This window comes from Pipra filicauda, unplaced genomic scaffold (genome assembly GCF_003945595.2).
Source record: "Pipra filicauda isolate LSUMZ 115617 unplaced genomic scaffold, ASM394559v2 scaffold147_size4022426_pilon, whole genome shotgun sequence".
Lineage (NCBI taxonomy): Eukaryota > Metazoa > Chordata > Aves > Passeriformes > Pipridae > Pipra > Pipra filicauda.
The window spans coordinates 3,481,362-3,500,817 of NW_024103962.1; the positions used below are offsets into that span (position 1 = coordinate 3,481,362).

At 35.9% G+C, this 19,456-nt stretch overlaps 1 protein-coding gene across 3 annotated transcripts in view; it reads right to left on the reverse strand.

Annotated features, from left to right (window-relative positions):
* Positions 1–19,456, reverse strand: part of KCNK2 (potassium two pore domain channel subfamily K member 2) — an 87,759-nt gene that overhangs the window by 47,750 nt on the left and 20,553 nt on the right. For all 3 annotated transcript variants that reach the window (XM_039378799.1, XM_039378800.1, XM_039378801.1), the window contains one exon: positions 15,441–15,558. In XM_039378799.1, coding sequence (XP_039234733.1) covers positions 15,441–15,558 — 118 coding nt within the window. The remainder of the gene's footprint in view (positions 1–15,440; positions 15,559–19,456) is intronic.

The window sequence follows — 19,456 nt, forward strand, 5'->3', positions numbered from 1 at the left end:
ACACCACATGTCACACAGGCATTATTTTTAAATTTTCATGGTTGGATATGATTCCATCTGACTCCTGTTTAGATTTACTGGCTGTATGTATCAATATTGTCAAATATTGTTAAATCTGCTTTTTTCTCTGGAATCTTTGCATTATTCTGTGTCCAATGTCCCTCATCAATAAAGCATTCCCCATCCCAGCTGCTTTCTCAGCTTCTCCTGCTATGAATTTTTGGTGTTAGTTAATAAGCAGATCTCTGTGGGAGCATTTTCACAGAGGACTGCAGTTGAAATTTCCATCCTTTCTCTGCGTGACAATTTAGCAACATGCTGTTCTACCAGGCATCTGGCAATTTTTTGCATCTTCTAACAGCTTTCAATACTTCCTGCCTCTATTCCATCATTAGATAGGTGCTTTAAGTAGACCAAAAAAAATTTTCCTTTGAAAAATCTTGAACTTTCTGGATAAGGATGAGAATGAAGTAGCTCAATCTTTACATCCAGCACACGAACCATCTTGCAACGGCAGGAGTGCATGGTCAGACAGTGGCAAGATGCCATGACAGATTTATTACCCATCTCAAACACACCACAGCACGTATCCTCAGCAAAGATACGTTGCTCACTGTTGCATGCATCCTGGTCGGCAGGGGACACACACATGCCCAGGACTGACAGGCTACTGCCATAATGGGTGACGTTATACAGTCGTATACATACACATGCACTCAGACATCTGCCAAAAGCAGGGTTTACAAAGCACCACAGTGTAAAGCCTCCCACTCAAACATGATGGGTTTGTTTCTGTCAGGTCAAATACAACACTTCTCGATGTTAATGAGAGCTGAATGTGGGTCCCATCATATCATCAATATTATTGCTAGTACTAAGGGAAAGTCCCTGTGTTTCTTCCTTTGATTCTCGCCTCTATTGTCCTATGGAGGCTGCAGAGCACAGGAAAGGACTTGTTCAGCCAGACAGAGCCTGGAGAAGGGATGTCACTAACATTAAAGCCAACATATTACAAATTATTTTCTTGATTGACAAATAATTTTGAGTGCCTTGTTACATGTTGTATATCTAAATTCATTTATTCTGAGACTTATCTCTTATTTTAGGCATATTACAGAAAGGATTATTATTTTTAATTGCTCTCTATGATTTACCACTCACAGAGAAATATTAGAAAACCAATAAGTTTGGGGTGTTCTAAATATCAAACATAAAACACGGTGTGAGAAAAAAAAAGAGTAGCACAGATGGGTCTTTACACTTGCACTGTCAGTTCCATACTTGATATTTGTATGATGATCCAGTAGCATATCGATATGGAAATCTTATTTCCAAGATTAAGTGAAAACTATGCAAATTTTAAAAAGTGTTTTGTTATGTGAGTGAAGATGTCTCTCAGTATTTGCAAGATTGTTCAAATATTTCACAGAGAGGCCTTTTATAAGCAGGATGATAAAAGAACATAAGTGAAGTAAAATGATAGAAAAGCAAAATGTCTTTGAGTAGAGCATTGGATACAATTAGAAAAACAACAGTATTTTGGGTAAATGAGGCCTTTCTCAGCTATGCTCCAAAAGCTTATCAGTTCTTCCAGCTGTTCTGAGTGGCTTTGGTAGAAGAAAGTGCTTTTTCCTACAGATTATACCTCTTCTGACAAAGAAGTAATCACCTGTTATTGAATTCTAGTGATGTTACAGTAATTTTTCTCAATCATAATTTGCTGTGTTTTTTATTAGTACATAGTAAAAAGTCCCCACAAAATGCATTCTTCCAAACTCCTAATAGATCAAAGTAATAGTTATCATACCCTACTAGAATCTACTCTTGCATACAACTATACCCATGTTTATGAACTGCCTCCACTAGGCTCATCTGAGAAGTCTTTTAATTTTAAAGATAATTTAAAATTTAATTTTAAAATAATTTTTAAAATTCCCAATTTCTTTCCTGTCTATCTCTCCTTTCCTATTGTTTTCACTGATCTCCAAAGGTGTTTTTAAACTCTGTAACTCTCTGTATTGTACAGGATTGAATATTTTCCATATTACATTATCATACAGGTTCATCAAACTCTCTACTACTGAGGCAACTGCCAGGGCTGGTATTTTGAAGGATGGTAGAACATGGCACAACATAGTACACCTCTCCTACTGTGCTTGAAGGAACTGTACTCTTGCCTTCTCTAACTCATAATTAGTTCAATGAAACAAAAAAGTTGAACTTAAGATATCAAATGATAATTTTTGTTGTAAGCTATAATACATCAAGCTCCAACACCAGGTATCTGCCACCTACACTTTCTGCAACTCCATCCTTTAAAACGGAGAACAGTCCTTGGTCTCTGCAACACACTGATGTTTCTTCATACAAAAATCCTACAAAAACTCTAAAAAAGCCTGCACAAGGTCCCAGAGAATCTGACAATGTACACTCGGACATGAAAGCAGTTCAGGTTTCTTACCTGAAGTACTCCATGCAAACATTTGTCTCTCCTACAAATAAGCAAAAGAAAATGAAACAAAAGAAGGAAAGGTTGGTATCTTACCCTCTATATTAACCCAAAATCAACTGGGGTATTAACATTTTTTCCTATTTAAGCCAGACCTACCAAAATTCCTCTGTAGCTTCAGAGGTACCTGTGAATCTATATATTTTACAAGACACCTAGCAATGATGTCTCTAATTCTTGAATTTCAGTATCTTCACTCCCATCTGACACTATTTTGAGATTAATATTCTACCAGCAGCAATTGCTCAGTTATAATGTGTGTGCATTTCTGACAGCACTGACTCATTTCTTGTCTAATTATTGCTGTAGATTCACACTGGCTACTGTTCCTTTTACCCAATCACTAGAAAAGCTTAGCTTGAAAATTTCAAGGTAAAAACACAGAGCTAAAAGTACAGAATAACGACTTCCCCAAGCCTTCACTGACCTATAGTGGACAAAAGGGTCTATCGGTTTAGTTGAACGATCAAATCTACGTTTCATATTTGTCTGCAGACATGAAAATTCTGAACAATTTAACAGCAATGACTAATTAGCCATCAGAAGTTCAGACGAGAACATGCCATTCTTCAAGTACAGATTTAAAAGCTATTTACTAGGACAAAAATATACTAATAGGAATCCGTCATAAGTCATTACAAATTTATAGATGTCTCTTCATACAGATGATCCACAAACCATCTCACAGCAAAATAGGGTATCTTAGGCAAATGCAAACCTAAATTACAGCTTTATGTAGCCTAAGAAAACACTGCTTCAGGGCTCAACTGAAGCTCAATAAATCACATAATGAGAAAAAAAAATTAAAAATTTCTCAGTCTGGATGATCTGTAATGGATCAGTGAATCAGATAATGGATTCTTGTTCTGGTAAGCACATTTTCTCTGGCCAGTTCTTAACCAGACAGTAGACATATGGTCAGAAAAGTTCTTTCTCAGGCTGTCAAATTACACTTTCCAATTACCCTGTCCAAAGCATGGAGCAAAATTTACAGGCCCTAATATATGTCTTTTCATATCCATCATTCTTTCTTCTGTTGGGGAAAAATTAGAGCAAGCCAGAGAGAAAAAGTTTTTTGGCTTCACAAGGAGCACTGCCATGACTGTCAGTGCCCTAACGCTTGCCAAATTCTAGCAAATGTATCTTCATGCACCCATTTCTCCAAGCAGTAATCACAGTTGTTCAACAAGCTCAAATACTGGGGCTTTTTTTGTTTGTTTGTTTGTTTTTTGCAAATAATCTGCGCTTCTCTACCAGAGTGAAGTGGTGCAATGAAAGCATGAATTGGTATCTCCAGGTCAGTTTGAAAAGGAGAAACATTTTAACCCAGCAACAATGCTGGCAGATTTCTGAAAGCATTTGGTGACATCAAATGAGTTTCAGCATATACTGGTCAAGAACTGGAACAGACTGCCCAGGGAAGTAGTGGAATCACTGTCCTGGAAGTGTTCAAAAAACACTTGTGGCACTTGGAGTCATGGTTTAGTGGCCAACATGTCACTACTAGGTTAACGCTTAGACTAGATAGATCTTGGAGGTCTCTTCCAACCTTAATGATTCTATAATTCTATGATTCTATATTTATGTCTAAATCTAAGACTACATTAAGACTGCCAACGTAAGTTTAGAGTGGGTGCCAACGATATATAATCAAAGACCTTTTTAGGCCATTAGAATTCATGGTGTTATCCCCTACAGAGATTGTTACCTATTTAAAAGTTGAAATGAGAGGCTCTAATAGCCTCTGACATTACTTGATCTTATTTAGCTAAAAAATTATAGAATAAGATTAAAAGAACCACCACTACGGCAAAAAAATTTCCAGTCTTTTTAAGTTAGTCTGTTGTGGGGTTTTTAAAATAGTATTCAAATATCACATAAAATTAGATTATGCAAATTAGAACCAGTACAGATCCTTAATCCGAGAGAACTTTGATGCTGAAATATTTTTTGATTGAAGGGATAGGAAATAAAAATTAGAAGTTTTAACTGCATAATGCAAGATATCTCTCTAACATGTCATCAGTTAAACTGAGAAATACTGACACTTGGGGTGCTTGATCATGTTGTTACCATTACGACCCAAAATACTTGCTTCAAAGAGCTTGTTATCTAAATAAACAAGACAGACAAAACAACACAACAGCACAGAGACCAGCACAGGATGGCAAGCACCATGCTGGTTCCACAATTATTTGTTTGCTGTGATGCATCACGCAGCAAAAAAGCCTCAAAGACCTGTGAGTTGAAGGCATCCTTCCATCTAACCACGTTTTCCCTAATAGCTGTTTCATGCCACACCATCCAAAGAATGAAGGTAAACTGAGCAAGTCATTACTAATACAGGATGCAATGATATAATTTCATAATAAAAGTCAGCAAAAATTATAAGTGAATGAATAATCCTCACTACAGCTAATTCTGGTGGCAGAAAAGCTAAAAAAGACAACTAAAATGTTCTGAATTTGGAAAAGAAGAAACAGCAGCTGAAGAAAAGAGGAGGGAATTTCCTTCCTATGCAGTCTCTTCAGACAGCAGAAGTCTTCACAGGTTAACAAGATGCTAACATATACTAAAAGGAACCTGATCTTTCAAGTATCAAAGACACTGTCAAGTATAAAAAAGAAAAAACTTTTTTCAACTAAGTTGCAGAACTAACCTCAGTAATAGAAAAGAGTTTATTTGTTAGGCCCATAAACAGCACACGTCGCCAATCCATTCTTGAGAGGTATTTAATTAAGATTCAACACCTGGAAGGAAGTGAGATGAAAAATCTATACAGCAAAATGTGATGACAACAAGGAAGCAATTATTCAGAAGTTACAGTTGGACTCTGGCTGTCAGAAACAAGAAATGGCCTAAGAGCAGCCTACTTAATTCTTCCATTTGGTTACAATTCAGGCAACTTCATGACATTCTGGCAGATAAGAAAAACCACCAATGTTTTAAAATCATGTCATATTTAACCAGATTTAGTTTTAAAAATGGATTCTAGAACTTAAAACATACATTTTATAGAGAATAACAAATTGTGGGAAATGAAAAATGTAGTTATATTCAAAGCATTAAAAGCTACCTTAGCATAGATGGATTCTATAAAGTATTTAAATTCTCAAGGTTGGAATTCTTTTTCTACTTACACTGATTGATACTTTCTACTTATTCATCTAAATATTAAAATAAGAGTCCCATGCCCACAGTATCTGACCATATTAAATTACTGATTTCAGATTGACAACTGGTTTTGAGTAAGGATCCCTGCAGGTAAGGGAGACTAACTGGGACCATGATTGCTATCAAATTTCTGTCCAGTAAGTGAGACTTGAATTTACACAGTCTGTGTTGTTGCTAAGAAGCAACTACGGCAAAGATGTCCAAATGAAGTAATGTCTTGTCTTTAATTATACTTGGCTTTCTCTATGCTCTGATTACTGGTCCAGTAAAACAAATCAGAATCCCACACAAGTGCAGAAAAGAGAGGAAAGCACATCTCCAGTGAAGCTACAACAGGAAAACAATCTGCAGATTTGTCCCCACAGAACCAAAAATCCAAACTAATTTCTTACAAACATCCAAGAGTATTTCTAACTACTTCACTTAGACAAACCCAACCAAATAGAGACATAAAAAAATCAATCAGAGCCTTCCTGAGCTAGAATAGGATGATTTTTACAAAGGAAATTAGCTAGAAGGAAGATGTTATTCTTTTCAATCCTGCTGTGCAAGCCTAGACTAAAATTTTAACCATTAGTAGTCAATATGAGAACACCTTGAGAAAGAGAGCAAGTCATATGTTTTACAGGTAATAGCTGCATTACCACACAATTTATTTGCTTTTAGCTAGTATGTAGCAGACAATTATGTTTCCTTTAGCTTACATCATATTTTTTTCACACTGGAAAAGCATTTATTCATTGGTGAAACTCAGCATGACCAGAAGAAGGTAGATAAAGCACATATAGGGCTTCTCCAGACTATTATCTAAATTATGCATTGCACAAGTCTTTTTTACTACCTATCTTACTATTAACTCGCAATTAACATGTGTCTTCTGTAACTGCCTGCTTCAGCCAAATGAAAAACTGAAGTCCTCAGACTATTGTACTGAACAATTATATTTGCATTAGCAGTTCAAATAAGTTTTTATAATTTTTTATCCTTTTTATCTTAAGCACATGCAGATCGCATGCACATTACTGTAGAAACAAACTTGTACTGCTGAAAAATATGGATATCTAACACACACTGAGATGTGAACTAGAACTTTGCTCGCAGTCATACCAACTCATACAGCTCTTGCAAGAGGATGATACCAGAGGGTGAGATTTTCCAAAGCACAAGAGGATTCAATACCAAAAAAAACTTCACTGAAAAAAGTTAATGGATTTTGTTAATTTCCTCTTTGCCTGTACTTCTACCCAGCTTCCCTTTTGATTTTTCAGGGGTTTTTAGTGGAATCGAGCTGCTGGCAATGATGAGAAGTCTATAAAATATAGAGTGCTCTCACTGTATAAAAAAGAAACACTTTCATAAAATGCTAATGGATATTCCCATGTTCTGTAGTGATACTTGAATGATATTTTACTTCATAATACTGGTGGCAAAAGATATCAGGTTTTATACTAGTGGCAGTTCACTTCAAGAAATCCTTAAGCCCTTCTAGGTTATCAGTATAACATCCTTTCTACAGTCTTTTACACTTCTTATAGTCTTCTTTTCTAGAAAGAAAAATGTTACTTTCTGATATCATTGAAACAGAACTAGCTGTTAGTTCCAGCTGTTAGGAATGGTATAGTCAAGTTTACGAAAAAACCATTTGGTTGAAAAGGGGGCAAAGAGTCTATCTTGGCCAACTGACCCTTTTCTTAAGCAGTTCTTAGACCTCCAATTCCGTAGGCCACCGGAATACCGAGGCCCAGCTACGCTCCATGAGCCCTTGCCCTGCTCCAACCAGTCAGAGCACCAAGGGGCATTCCTGGACCTCAGGAGCAGATGTACAGATGATATGTACCTCAAGCAAAACCATGACACAACACAGGCACACTTCTTCAGATCTTAGTTTCCAGGAAGGAAAACCACCTCTTCCTACTTTCATATTAACATGACAGGCAAAGTGTCATTTATATTAGGCAGACTCTTACCTGGTATAAAAAAGTATGCTGTTCAGCCAGATCTGCAAAAACTACTCAGCCAAAGATCTTCAAGTCTTCCAACCCCAGAACTTGTGCTAAGGGTACCTAAAAGTGCCTTATTTTCTACAGTGATGAGGAGGTAGGAATTCCAGCTGAGATAGTCAGCTTCACTTTCAAAAGAGGTTGCAACAACACATGGTAATCTTATAATATTAGTCCCTCTGACAAAAAAAACCCAAACAAATGAAAAAAAGAAAAAAACAAAACCAAACCACAAAAAACCAAGAGGATATACACACTACAAACAGGTGCTTTTACTTTAGCCTCTAAACCCTACATACTCAGTGACTCTGATGTAGAAGCTAAGTATCAAACATCCACTTTTTTCTGTGTTTTCCAAAATCCTGTGCCTCTGTTTGCTTACAGAATTTGAGATTCTCATGGTTGGTTGCACCAATCCTGATGCAATTACAAAAATAAGCAAAAAGAGAAGCAGGAAATAATTTCATCCATCCTAGTATTCTGCAAACAGTGTCATCGTATTTGGCAATTCTTTCTTGCAGCCTTTCCTTTATTGATAACAACAAGTTTTGTAACCTGGAAATTCAAATGGACATCGGGAGGCTCAGGAACCCTGTACTGATCAGCCAGTGATGAGAAATCTGAATAAAGAAAACAAAATTCAGTTTCATTATCACACTAAAATTAACAGAGTAAGCTGTGAAAACTTCACCGCTCATTTGCAGTGTAAATTGGGGACTGTGTCACAACTGATGAATTGACATTTTCACTCCACAGCAAGACCTGCAGTTTCAAGGAGAACTGTGTTAAGCATAGTCTGTTGTTTAGGAAATTACCAAAGGTAATGAAGTGATGGAAAGCTGCATACCTGGCAATTTGTTTTAACACAACTTTTTTCAGGCCTTGAGAAAAAAGGAAGATAAAAGCTCGGAAAGTGCAAGTACATCAAACTGCAAAAATTGTACATCTTCCTCCCTGCTTTCAAGATCCAGCAATAAATAGACACCACACAAAAAATAAAACAGCCAGTGCAGCCTAACAGGAAGCTTATCAACAACATTAAAAAGGTTTTTTTGACAAAACCAGTTTTTAATGAAGTCACAGCAATGTTATAAAACACTCTAGGTGGCCGGAAAAAATATTCCAGAATATAAAATAATCAGAAATTCAGTGTTACAGGAAAAGTAAGTAGTTGACAGTGTCCTGAATCAGGACTAAAAGAATAAAAACAAGTTAAAAAAAAAGATATGAAAAGTGATACGAAATGTCACTGATGCTACCACCTTCCCTAAAGACACAATGTCGTTTTATACCATCCACAGTCAAGTTTCTTGTCCAGAATTCAGAACTCACCAGGTAAACAAGAACTCCCTTGTAGATTTACACAACTAAGAGGTTACATCACCCTAAGCTTTTCTAATATAGTTAATAACTTAAAGTAACAATATCACCAGAAATATCAAACCCTGAACATGGCCCACAAAAAATGCAAGTGCTTCCAATTGATGATATACCTGCGCATCAGACACCTGTGTATCAAAACAGGGCTGGCAGAAAAAAATATCACTTGTCTATGTAATGAAGCCTGTGTATCATCCCATAAACTTGTGCTTCTTCAATTTCAGAGCTACCCTTAGCATTGTTGAGTATTTTCTTAGTCTCAGTCATTCTGGTCAGCGAAGTTCAATTTCTTTTCTCTGATTTGCTCATTCAATTTAATTCAATTTTTCTGATATACAAGCCCTCAATGTCTTTAACTGAGCTCTTCATCTAATATAATTTCCTTTCAGCTCTTCACCTTTCTCCACCCAGGTTCCCTAGCTCCCAGAAGTCCTATCCTAATTATTGTTTCTGTATCTTGTACAGTCCAAGTATTATTTCTTCAGCATTCGAGTCAGATAAGCCCTCTTTCTCACTGCCAGAGCAAATGCAGGACAAAATTGAGGGCACAGTGGTAATACACTTTCAACTCACTGTTCCTTGGAGAAATAATTACAGAGGAAATCTTGTTTAGCCGCTGCTGTCCTGGGAGAGAATATGCTCAGTTCAGATGAAATATTTGGAGAATTTCATTGCCAAATCCTAGCAGGTCTCTCCAGAGCACAATTGAACTATTTGTCAGCGGCCAATAACTGGGTCAAATTCAGACACTCTTTCAAAGGCACAACAAAAGAAGCAAAGAAAATAAATTAGAATGGAAAAATAGAGACTAAAAAACTAATTTATTTCCAACATCTTCTATTAAGAAGAGCAGCACAGGGATGAAAAGGTAAGCACAACACTAACCCAGAGGAAAGACTGAATTCTGAAGAGATCTCCAGGGGATTTTTTTAAACAGAAGAGTATTTTCTGTTGACATCTTAGCAGATGAGATATACACGTTTAACACACTTTGAGAGTCAATATGACTCTCAGCTGGACAGCAGGAGTTTTCAATGGAGTCCTCTGCAGAGTAAGAGATGGAAGGAACATTTCCACCTCATTCCCCAGTGACCTCTTTAGCATGTCTCTCACTACCACATTTTCACAGACCATAAATCTTAAACACTTTTTTATGCATTGCTCTGCACCTGGTCCTATCAGCTGGTTTTACTCAGTTTTGCCACACACATAGTCCTGTTAGAAGCCGAATGATATCTGGGCACATGCACCTGGCTATTAGTGGAGCATAAGATCCATGATCTTGCCTTATGAAGAAGGCTTGAAAGAAACAGGTCCTCAGAAGCCACGTACTCCAATGTTCACCAAGCAGTCAAGTTCCTTTGAGTCATAGACCCAAATGCAGATTTGATTACCAATATGATGGAGAAAAGTCATGTATCGGAATATTTTTCTGCAAATGTATTTTATGTTTTTTAATTTTAGGATTTTTTTCTCCTCTTTTATCACCTCAGCATTTGCACTTCACTCTCTCTTACTTGCTTCTTCTCTCTTCCCTTACAAATACACAAACAGAAATCCAAGTATTTATATTCTGATAAGCTGCAATATTTTAAAATTAAATTTTTATGCTCATCCTCAATAGTTGTTTCTTCCTTGCTGTTATCAACAAATTACTCTGTTACCTTGTATTTCAAAAATGCAGTGAAATGGTGCCAGAAAGGACAGTTTCATCAGTAGGATTTTATTATTGTTTCAAATGAAGAATTAATGTAATAAGACTTCTTAAAATATCCTGCCTTCACAAGCAAACCTTGTATCCAGGCAGTGGGAAAATGACAGAAGGAAGGATTCCTTACAGTGAAATTGCATTTGAAGCTAAATAACTAATTGCAGCTTTAAAATTGACAAATCAAATTCAAATTTCTAGTAAAAAATATCAATTTTTTCCAGCATCTTCACTGCTCCCTCTTCACAGATGTTCCCTAAAACATAAATATTTACAATTTGTTCCTTTTTCTTTTTTAAAAAATATTTACATTCTTTTGTACTCTTTAATAATGATTGCTAGGCTTACAGACCCCAAAAAATATAACCATATTACCATAGCCGGACACATGAACCTAACTTAAAGACTTTAGTCATGAGTGAACTTCTCAAGATGTTCAGTTTCCACTGCCCATGAGAAGTTTGGATTTGAAAATCAAGGGCTGGTAAAAACAAAAACAGAAAAGGACAAAAAGAAACTATGTGTTCTTTCTTTTTTGATTTGTAGACACAGTCATTAGGAACTACTGGATTTGGACATCCATATGGCTGCATCTGTATTGTATCCTTGAGTGCTAAGGTATTAAAGGAGTCCCTGAGCTCATCTCTCTTCAGACATGGCTCTCTTTGGAAGGATGCACTCTGGCAAACCACAGCTACCAGTGGGGTTGCTGGCATTCCCAGCAAGGTCACAGCTACTATCCAAGATATTCCATCTTCTAGGAGGCTGAACAAATACTCTTCCCACTACATGTCTACTTGCAGTTCTTCAAAAAGTCATTATAGACTGGTTAGAATAACAGTGGAAATAATGCAGCTATTTTAGAGTAAGATCCATAGCAGTCTAGTAGAGGTTCTTGTGATGGAGTTTCTGATATTACAGCAGGCACTACATTTTTTATGTGCCGAGACACCAGTCATTTGGCAAAACAACTGTTGAACTCAAGGTCTTGGCATGCCTACCTTTTTTTTTTTTTTTTTTTTTTTTCATTTTTCTAGTTACGAGTCTCGAGCTTGCAGGATGACAGGTCTCTCTTTCTAACCAGCTCCCAACATAAAACTTTTTAGGTCCCTAAAATATAAGTTGTTTGGCAGGAAGTGGGGTATGTACAGGTTCTGTCTGTATGCTCATTTCTGAGCTAAGCTACCTATTGAAGGAAATGATCTATAGGATAAAAATCATACACATTGCCAACAATGAGCTCTTAGAATAAAAAGATATGAGATAAAGATTATTTTTCCCTCCTCCTCAGCACTAACTCCAGCTTTAGGATTTAGTTACCATTTTTTCTTGCTTTTCTTCTCTACCTTCTTTTTTCTTTTCTTTGGACGTGTGGTCTTAGAACACAACTGACAGGATAATGACATTTTCAGGTAGAAGAAAGAGGTTTTTTAGTTCTTTGCAGCATGCACAGTATCCCAGGGAACAAAGCAACAATATTTTTCATAGATAATTTTGTAATTCTATTTCCCTCTTAAGGACTGTCTGAAACCATTCCTTACGCACAGACTAATAGTCACATATTTCATTTTTCAAATTTCATATTCTTTTGCGTTTCTTTGTTGAGATGAGGCATATTTGTTCTAGGAATGTATCCACAAGCAAGAACACCTAGCTAAGCCAGTCAAACCTATAACCAGTGATAACCCTTCCTGAAACAAGTTCTATGCACTAGCACAGTAGTAAATGCAAAGATAAAATGGAGGATCTGTTCTAAAAAAAGCCTTGTGAAATTGTTTGATTCTGACTCTCAGTTAATTCCATTTCCTAGGAAGGATCTAGTAGCAGTATGACAGATTCAGTTCTATTAAACCTGAATTTATTAATTTCATATTATACACTAGAACATTTACTGGATAGCATGAAGGATTATAAGAGAACTTAAAAAATGTTAAATAAATATCAAGATGTCTTCTGTGCTGTTACCTCTGCTTTTTTGAGCTGGCTTTGAAACTCAATAGATACACATGTCACCACCAGAGTGCCTTTCAGCAGCCTACAGGAGATCCAGAAGATGGTTCTGGTCTGCTGCCAACAGCCACCAAAATAGAGAGTCAATATTTTTCATTTCAATGTTCACCACTACTGGGATACAATAATAACAGTAACTGCAAAACAATAACTTATTGCTTAGGCAAATGCTAAAGGCTTTATTTATTATCCTCTCTCCCCAGAAACCAAATATTTGTGGGATGCAAGTGCTACTGTCAATAAAGAAAGGCTTTGCTTTCATTAAAAAAGGTTTGGGAAACTCTATTCATAAATAGACTATTGGTTCCATTTGAATGTCTCAGATTCTGAGATATCACCAGCAAGAGTGTGGGCTAAATGATAAGGTAAAATTATAGTAATAAGAGGTTTGGAAAGCTACAGAATCTGCTGCAACACTAGAAAGCAATAATTTTCTTTAAATGGTAGTAATCCCCTTTCTTCTGTTCAAGTACTTAAGTTATACAGACTAAAGGATATAATATTTATAATTTTTATTCATATTTATCAAATCTCATTTACAAATTATTTCTGTAAAGTTGTTTTTCTAATGTATAGTGTCCTGTCTGTGTTCATAGAGAGTATCTGTAGTGTTTGGCTGAAACGTGTGGCAACTCTATGGAGATGCTCATAAACCATATTTTGACTTTCTTCAGAAATTAAAATATCAAGTTATATTATTAACATATGTCCCCTAACTGGAAGGAATGCCTTCATTTTCAAAAGTTTACTCATATACAAAAAGATACTATTCTGAACACAAAATCACTTGATGGCACATAATAATATAAAGAACCCAACTGTTATGCTCGTCATCATTTTCCCAGGAAAGTCGCATTTCCAAGCACTTTTCACCACAGTTGTACCTGCTGTCACACCACAAGCCCTGTGAACCACCGGGAAGATGGTTCACAGCAGTAAGACAATGCCAACCATGCTACAGCTTTCACATGCTGTGTGAAGCATGCTGTCCTTGGACCCCAAGAAATAATGCTCAAAACTGCAACTGACTGGGAGTTTTTCATCAGAAAGGGTCTCTGATGAAAAAAAAAAACAAAACCAAACAACCAAAGAAACAGTTACTCCAAAGCCAAAATATTTTATGGAAGATTTTTTTTCTTTTCCTACTTTTTCTCATATTTCTACCACAAAACCTGAAAGAAGTATTTACTTTTGCCTAGCTTGACCTGCTTCTGACAACTCTGGTTTGCAGAAATGACCTGAAATATAAATTTTCAAATGTATTTCCCATTTGGTTATCTTGCCTCCTGGGGACAGTGGACCAGAGGCCTGGATGCATTTGCAGATCCCCTGCTCTCTTCTAAGCAGGACTCATACATGTTTTGGTAGAATTAGGTCAATAAATTAAGTCAGGAAACATTTAGATTTAGAAAAGCCTTATTTTACTTGAAAAAAAAAAAAAAAACAGATGATGAAACAAAATGTTCCACCGTTTTAAATAATTTTTGAACTTTTAATTCCTTGAACACTTTTCATATGTTAGTTTTTATCCTTATTGGGAAGCCCAACAACTATTATGCACTTTATACAGGACCATGGATGCTTAAAATATAAAGCTTAGTGCTGTCAGAAGAGGATAACATACGACTGATCATAAAGCTATCCTTTCAAGGTTCTTGCTTTTTTTGGTTAAAGCCTTGCTTTTTTTGGTTATAACCTGTATTTTTCAATACTTGATTTTTTTATCACCTTGTGGACCTGCTGCTATAAAATCAATAAGTTTCTTACTAGTCAAGGAGGTAAGAGTTTCACTGTTTGTTCTCACTAAATCTGTGTTTCAGTTACTCTAGATGTGGAAAAATAGTATGCATAGGCACAATATTTATACATATACATATAGACATGTATATACTCAATCACACAAAAAATACGGTACTTATGCACTTCTGCATAAAGAGAGAAGAAAGGTACAGACAACAGTTGAAAGAACATCCTTTTCCATCACAATATGCATATAAATATTATGTAGGAGTAATTATTCTAACAATTCCTTATATATTACCCTAATAATGTAGGTCTTAAATATTTTTCTGGTGATTTCTGCTGCAAATTTCCATCCATCTTTGTGAATTCCGCTTTGTGAGCTGTGAGTTACATTACATTTTTTAACTGTATATGATGTGCACTATATTGTAGCCAAAGGGTAGAAACTGAAATACCAAATGCTGCTCCTATTTACACCTGGTCAGAGGTCTAGTGGCTCTTTCAGAATTTAGATAAAATAACAGTATCTAATGAGATTATACAGACTTGAAATTCCATACAATCAGACAAGGTCTAACGCACATGTGCTTTAAATCATGCCCTATTTAATACTTGTGACTATACAGGTGACAAAATTGCCCCCCAAAAATGTTTCCACAACCTCTTCTAGTCACCTGACAGAAATATACAGTAATATTTTTTTTCTACAGAAAAATCACTCGGCTAGGGTTCCTTACAGACAGCTATTATTTCTGCCCTAAAAAGTAGCAGCTAAAAAGCTAACTCTCTACTAAAAAGTAACTCTCTACTTCAAAATAGTAGATTTGGAAGATTAACCATTCACAAATACACACACACATCGCAAATCAAGAATTTCATCTCATTTACTATAAAAAGATAATAAGCTGTGTCCTACCTATGGTGGTAATAACAGTGCCAGCAAAGAAGAAGGAACTTCCCAAGTCCCAGTGACTGATCTGAGCAGATGTGTTTCTTAAAGGTATGATTCCTGCATTTATTGCTGCCACTACTTGCTGCAAGTTTAAAAAGATTTTTGTCAATATTCATGAAAAAATTATATTCATATACATTACACAATAAATTGATTCAATCACTTATTTGATCTAAGCAATAAACTAGAAAAGGATCTGTGTTGCTTTGCTCAAGCTCTATCATTCAGTCGGGCCACAATTTAATCTTCAGCAGACACCCCAGGCACTTCAGCACACAGCAGAGCTGTAAATTTCAGACCATTAGGGAGAATGCAAAATCCACAATATCAGTAACATTATCACCTTAGATAGATGGCAAACACAATTATTTTTACTGCTGCAACTATTTAGTGAAGACAAACATGCATTAGACAGAATTTATAATCAGAGTTTCCCCAAATGTTCCTCTATTGAGTTAGGCAAGCAAATGGACTTCTTAAAAACAGTCATTTTAAAACATCAAGAAAAAATGCCCATACATTGTTCTGGATCAAATTAACTCCAACTAATAAAAACAATATTGCATAACAGATAATTCAATAATTAAAGAAATTACACTTACAGTTATAAAACTTTCACTGTAGCAACAAAAAAATCAGAGTCAAGTATCCAACAGGTTTATACAACTATATATTTCATAAATTTCATTCTTGAAAAATTCAGTTCTAGCAGCTAAAATAAACAAACTTGCCACTAGTGACATTTTCATAATCTCGAGAAATAGGAAACATTTCCTTTTTCAGCAGGGTCACCTACCGTAAATTCTTACCACAAAACATATTCCTGTTTACTTATATCACTATTGCAGATATAATTAAGTAATTAAGTTAATCAGTACACATCAAGAAAAAGTATTTTTAAGCTTGCTATAAATATCTCAAAGAATATAAGTTATCATTTCTTTTTCAAACTTTAAAACAGGACCTATTTCATAATCACAATCCTTATAGTAACAATTGGTGTCTAACAAAAGAACAACAAAGGAAGCAACACTGCAGAGCAAAAATGAGCATTTTAACTAACTAATATTTTGTTCTTGGCAAGTTGTCCAACAATCACTATTTACGTAAATATATTCAGCAATAGGGTAGACTAGAACCATTTTCCTTGTGAGCAGTCTATTGCAGAGGAAGAGTATTCTACAGCAGTAATACTTTTTTCAGCCCGTTGATAGCTTGCAAATTAAAACATTTTTGTTACTAAACAGTGCCCATAGAAGTCATTTGCTATGGACAGAAATTACAAAATATCAATGCTGGATTAACCAGGCATTGACTTTTCATGATGGGATCTCAATTTAAATCCACCATTTCTGGTTTGCCATTCTCAAATCTCAGATGCACAAAGTAACCATTTTAAAGTCCACAGCTGCATCTCCATAGCCACCTAAGCCATTTCCACCATCCAGGGTTGTCAACAGAATGCCAGCTGGAGTATTTTTACATACATTTTAAACTGCTTTCATTTTAACTTCTTTTTTTACTTTTTTTTTTAATACCAGAAAGGCAGACATCAAAGATGTGGAATTTTCAATCCTACTGAGCAAGAGGAAAGGATGGGGAAAGGGAGAGGGAAGAGAATTTAATTTTCCTTTGGGTTGGAAGAATAAAGCTTCTACATTTGTACATCATGTCCAACTCAGCAAGAGTAAATACAGCAGTACTGACACTGACAGGTGTTTCCATCAGTATAGGAAGGAACACATCAGACTAAGAAGCATGTGAGAACCATCCCTCGTATTGATTTCATAATTTACACAACACAGAAATTCCTTGGACTTACAAACCCCAGTGTGCTGCATTACACAGTGACTACTGAACACATTTTGAGTACTGTTACATTTCAGTGGACTAAGAACTTCCATCGCAGGTCCTTGTACCTGAAAATGGGAACATGTTCTCCAGTGAGGCATCATATGATACAGCATTGGATCAATATAATTTTTGGGGACCATTCCCGTTTTATTATAGTTTCTTGTACTGGATGAATGCGCTGCCCAGAGCAACACACCTGTTTAGACACTCCAGCAAGACCAAGTTTTATACAGATCCTGATGTAAAATGTTTTCAGGGCTTTATATCATCACTGCACATTTTGAAGCCATATTACCCCAATGTCTTTTATATGAAAGGTGTGCCAATCTAGACTGCTCAAACATCCATTACAGCCATGCATTTCCGAACTACAAATACTGCACCTACAGACTTACAGGAAAAACAATACATCTTAACCCAGAACTCCCCAAACCAAAGCAGATGCCTACAAAAGACAATTAACCACTATTATTATGTCTCTGATTTCATCTAACTGCTCATTAGGAAAAGAATCAGGGCTGCTTTCAGTGATACTGCCTCCTAAGTTCTGACTATGCATACTTTTAGGGACTTTCTGAGTAGGAGACTGCATCTGCATCATGGTGTTCAGATTGGTTTGGGTGGATTGTTTTACCATTAATTTATCTAACTACTTTTGGAGCTCACTTGGCTGCCAAGTCATTCTGTGGCAGTAGGTTCTGCAAATTGCTTGTGGATCACTTAAAAAGCATTTCCCTTTTGAGAGTTCATATGTGCTTCAAAGTAATTTTCTAAGTTCTTCTGTTATGAGAAACACTTGAATAGCAATCTCTAATTTGTCTCCTTCAAGAAATTAATGATCTTACAGACCCATCAGCTTCCTCTATTTTTCCAAATTAGACTCTTTCTTATTAAATAATATATCCACCTATTTAAAAAAATCTGCTGAATATTGCATATAAGTAATTTTTTATTGCCAGTATTTCTCATTGACTTTCTTTGTACTTTTAGTGATTTACCTTACTGATTGTTTTAAACATAGCTTTAGTCATAAAGGGCCACATGATGCCTTCAACATCACTGGGTTATTGTTCCCAAAAACACACTACTATGCTTTCTACTGCACAGTAAATATGTTTGTGAGAAGCCAGATTTAAACCTTTACAAAGTTACTGCATTATTTTCCTTCAGAGTCTTCTATATAACAAAGTCTTCTCCCTTAATAACAAGGGTGACAGGTGGGTAAGGTTTCTGTTTCATTTAAATCAGGTTACTGTTTCACTGAGATCAATACTACTGTGTCATAAAGTCTTTGAATATTGCTCATAGATTTTTTGGGAAGAGTAACTGCACTTTCAATTCTTTGGATCAGAGAACAACTTTTATTCTTAGTTTGGTCAGCAACAATACAAAGATTCCTATCTAAGACTATTCCCAAGAATAATTTTAAAAGAAAACAATGTATCGCATAACTCCTAACATACATACATTTCGGGGCACTAATTTCAGGGTAGCACCTTCTTCCTGACTATGTCCACTGCACAAACTTACCTGGAATATTAGATATTAACACTTCCCTAGCCTGGAATAAAAACCCAGGCTCATGCAGCTAGTTTCTACTAAATTCACTAAGGGCCTAGGTCTCAGCCTTAGCCTTCAAGAAACATTATTCACTGTCAGTGCTGTCAGATTCAATTCTCTGCCACTTTTATTCTTGGTCTTCAGCCTTTTTTCTTGACTGATGCCTTACTACTAGAGCAAACACAGCCACTTCATTTGTCATAAGTATGGCACGCTACTCTTTCCTCTCTTCCTTCCTAACTTCTTTCTGTCACTTCAGACCTTTGGTTTATCCTAACTTACACAATAGTGACAGTAACTCTGCATTCCAAATCTTGAAGTGGAAGCATGGAAACTCTATATAGTCTATGCAGTCATCATATGTTGCAGCCTTTAAATACTTCGTGTGATCTTAACACAGGAACTTCTGGAAGTGTAAATATTGTTTTATAGTATTAATGTTAACTGACCTCCCCAGGAGCAATTTTTCTAGTTTTTCTCTTTTTTATTCCATTTACAAACTAAATTTTGACTTAAAAATCAGTTTTGCTTCAGCAATATAGAACCAGTCAGCATTAGAATAGGGA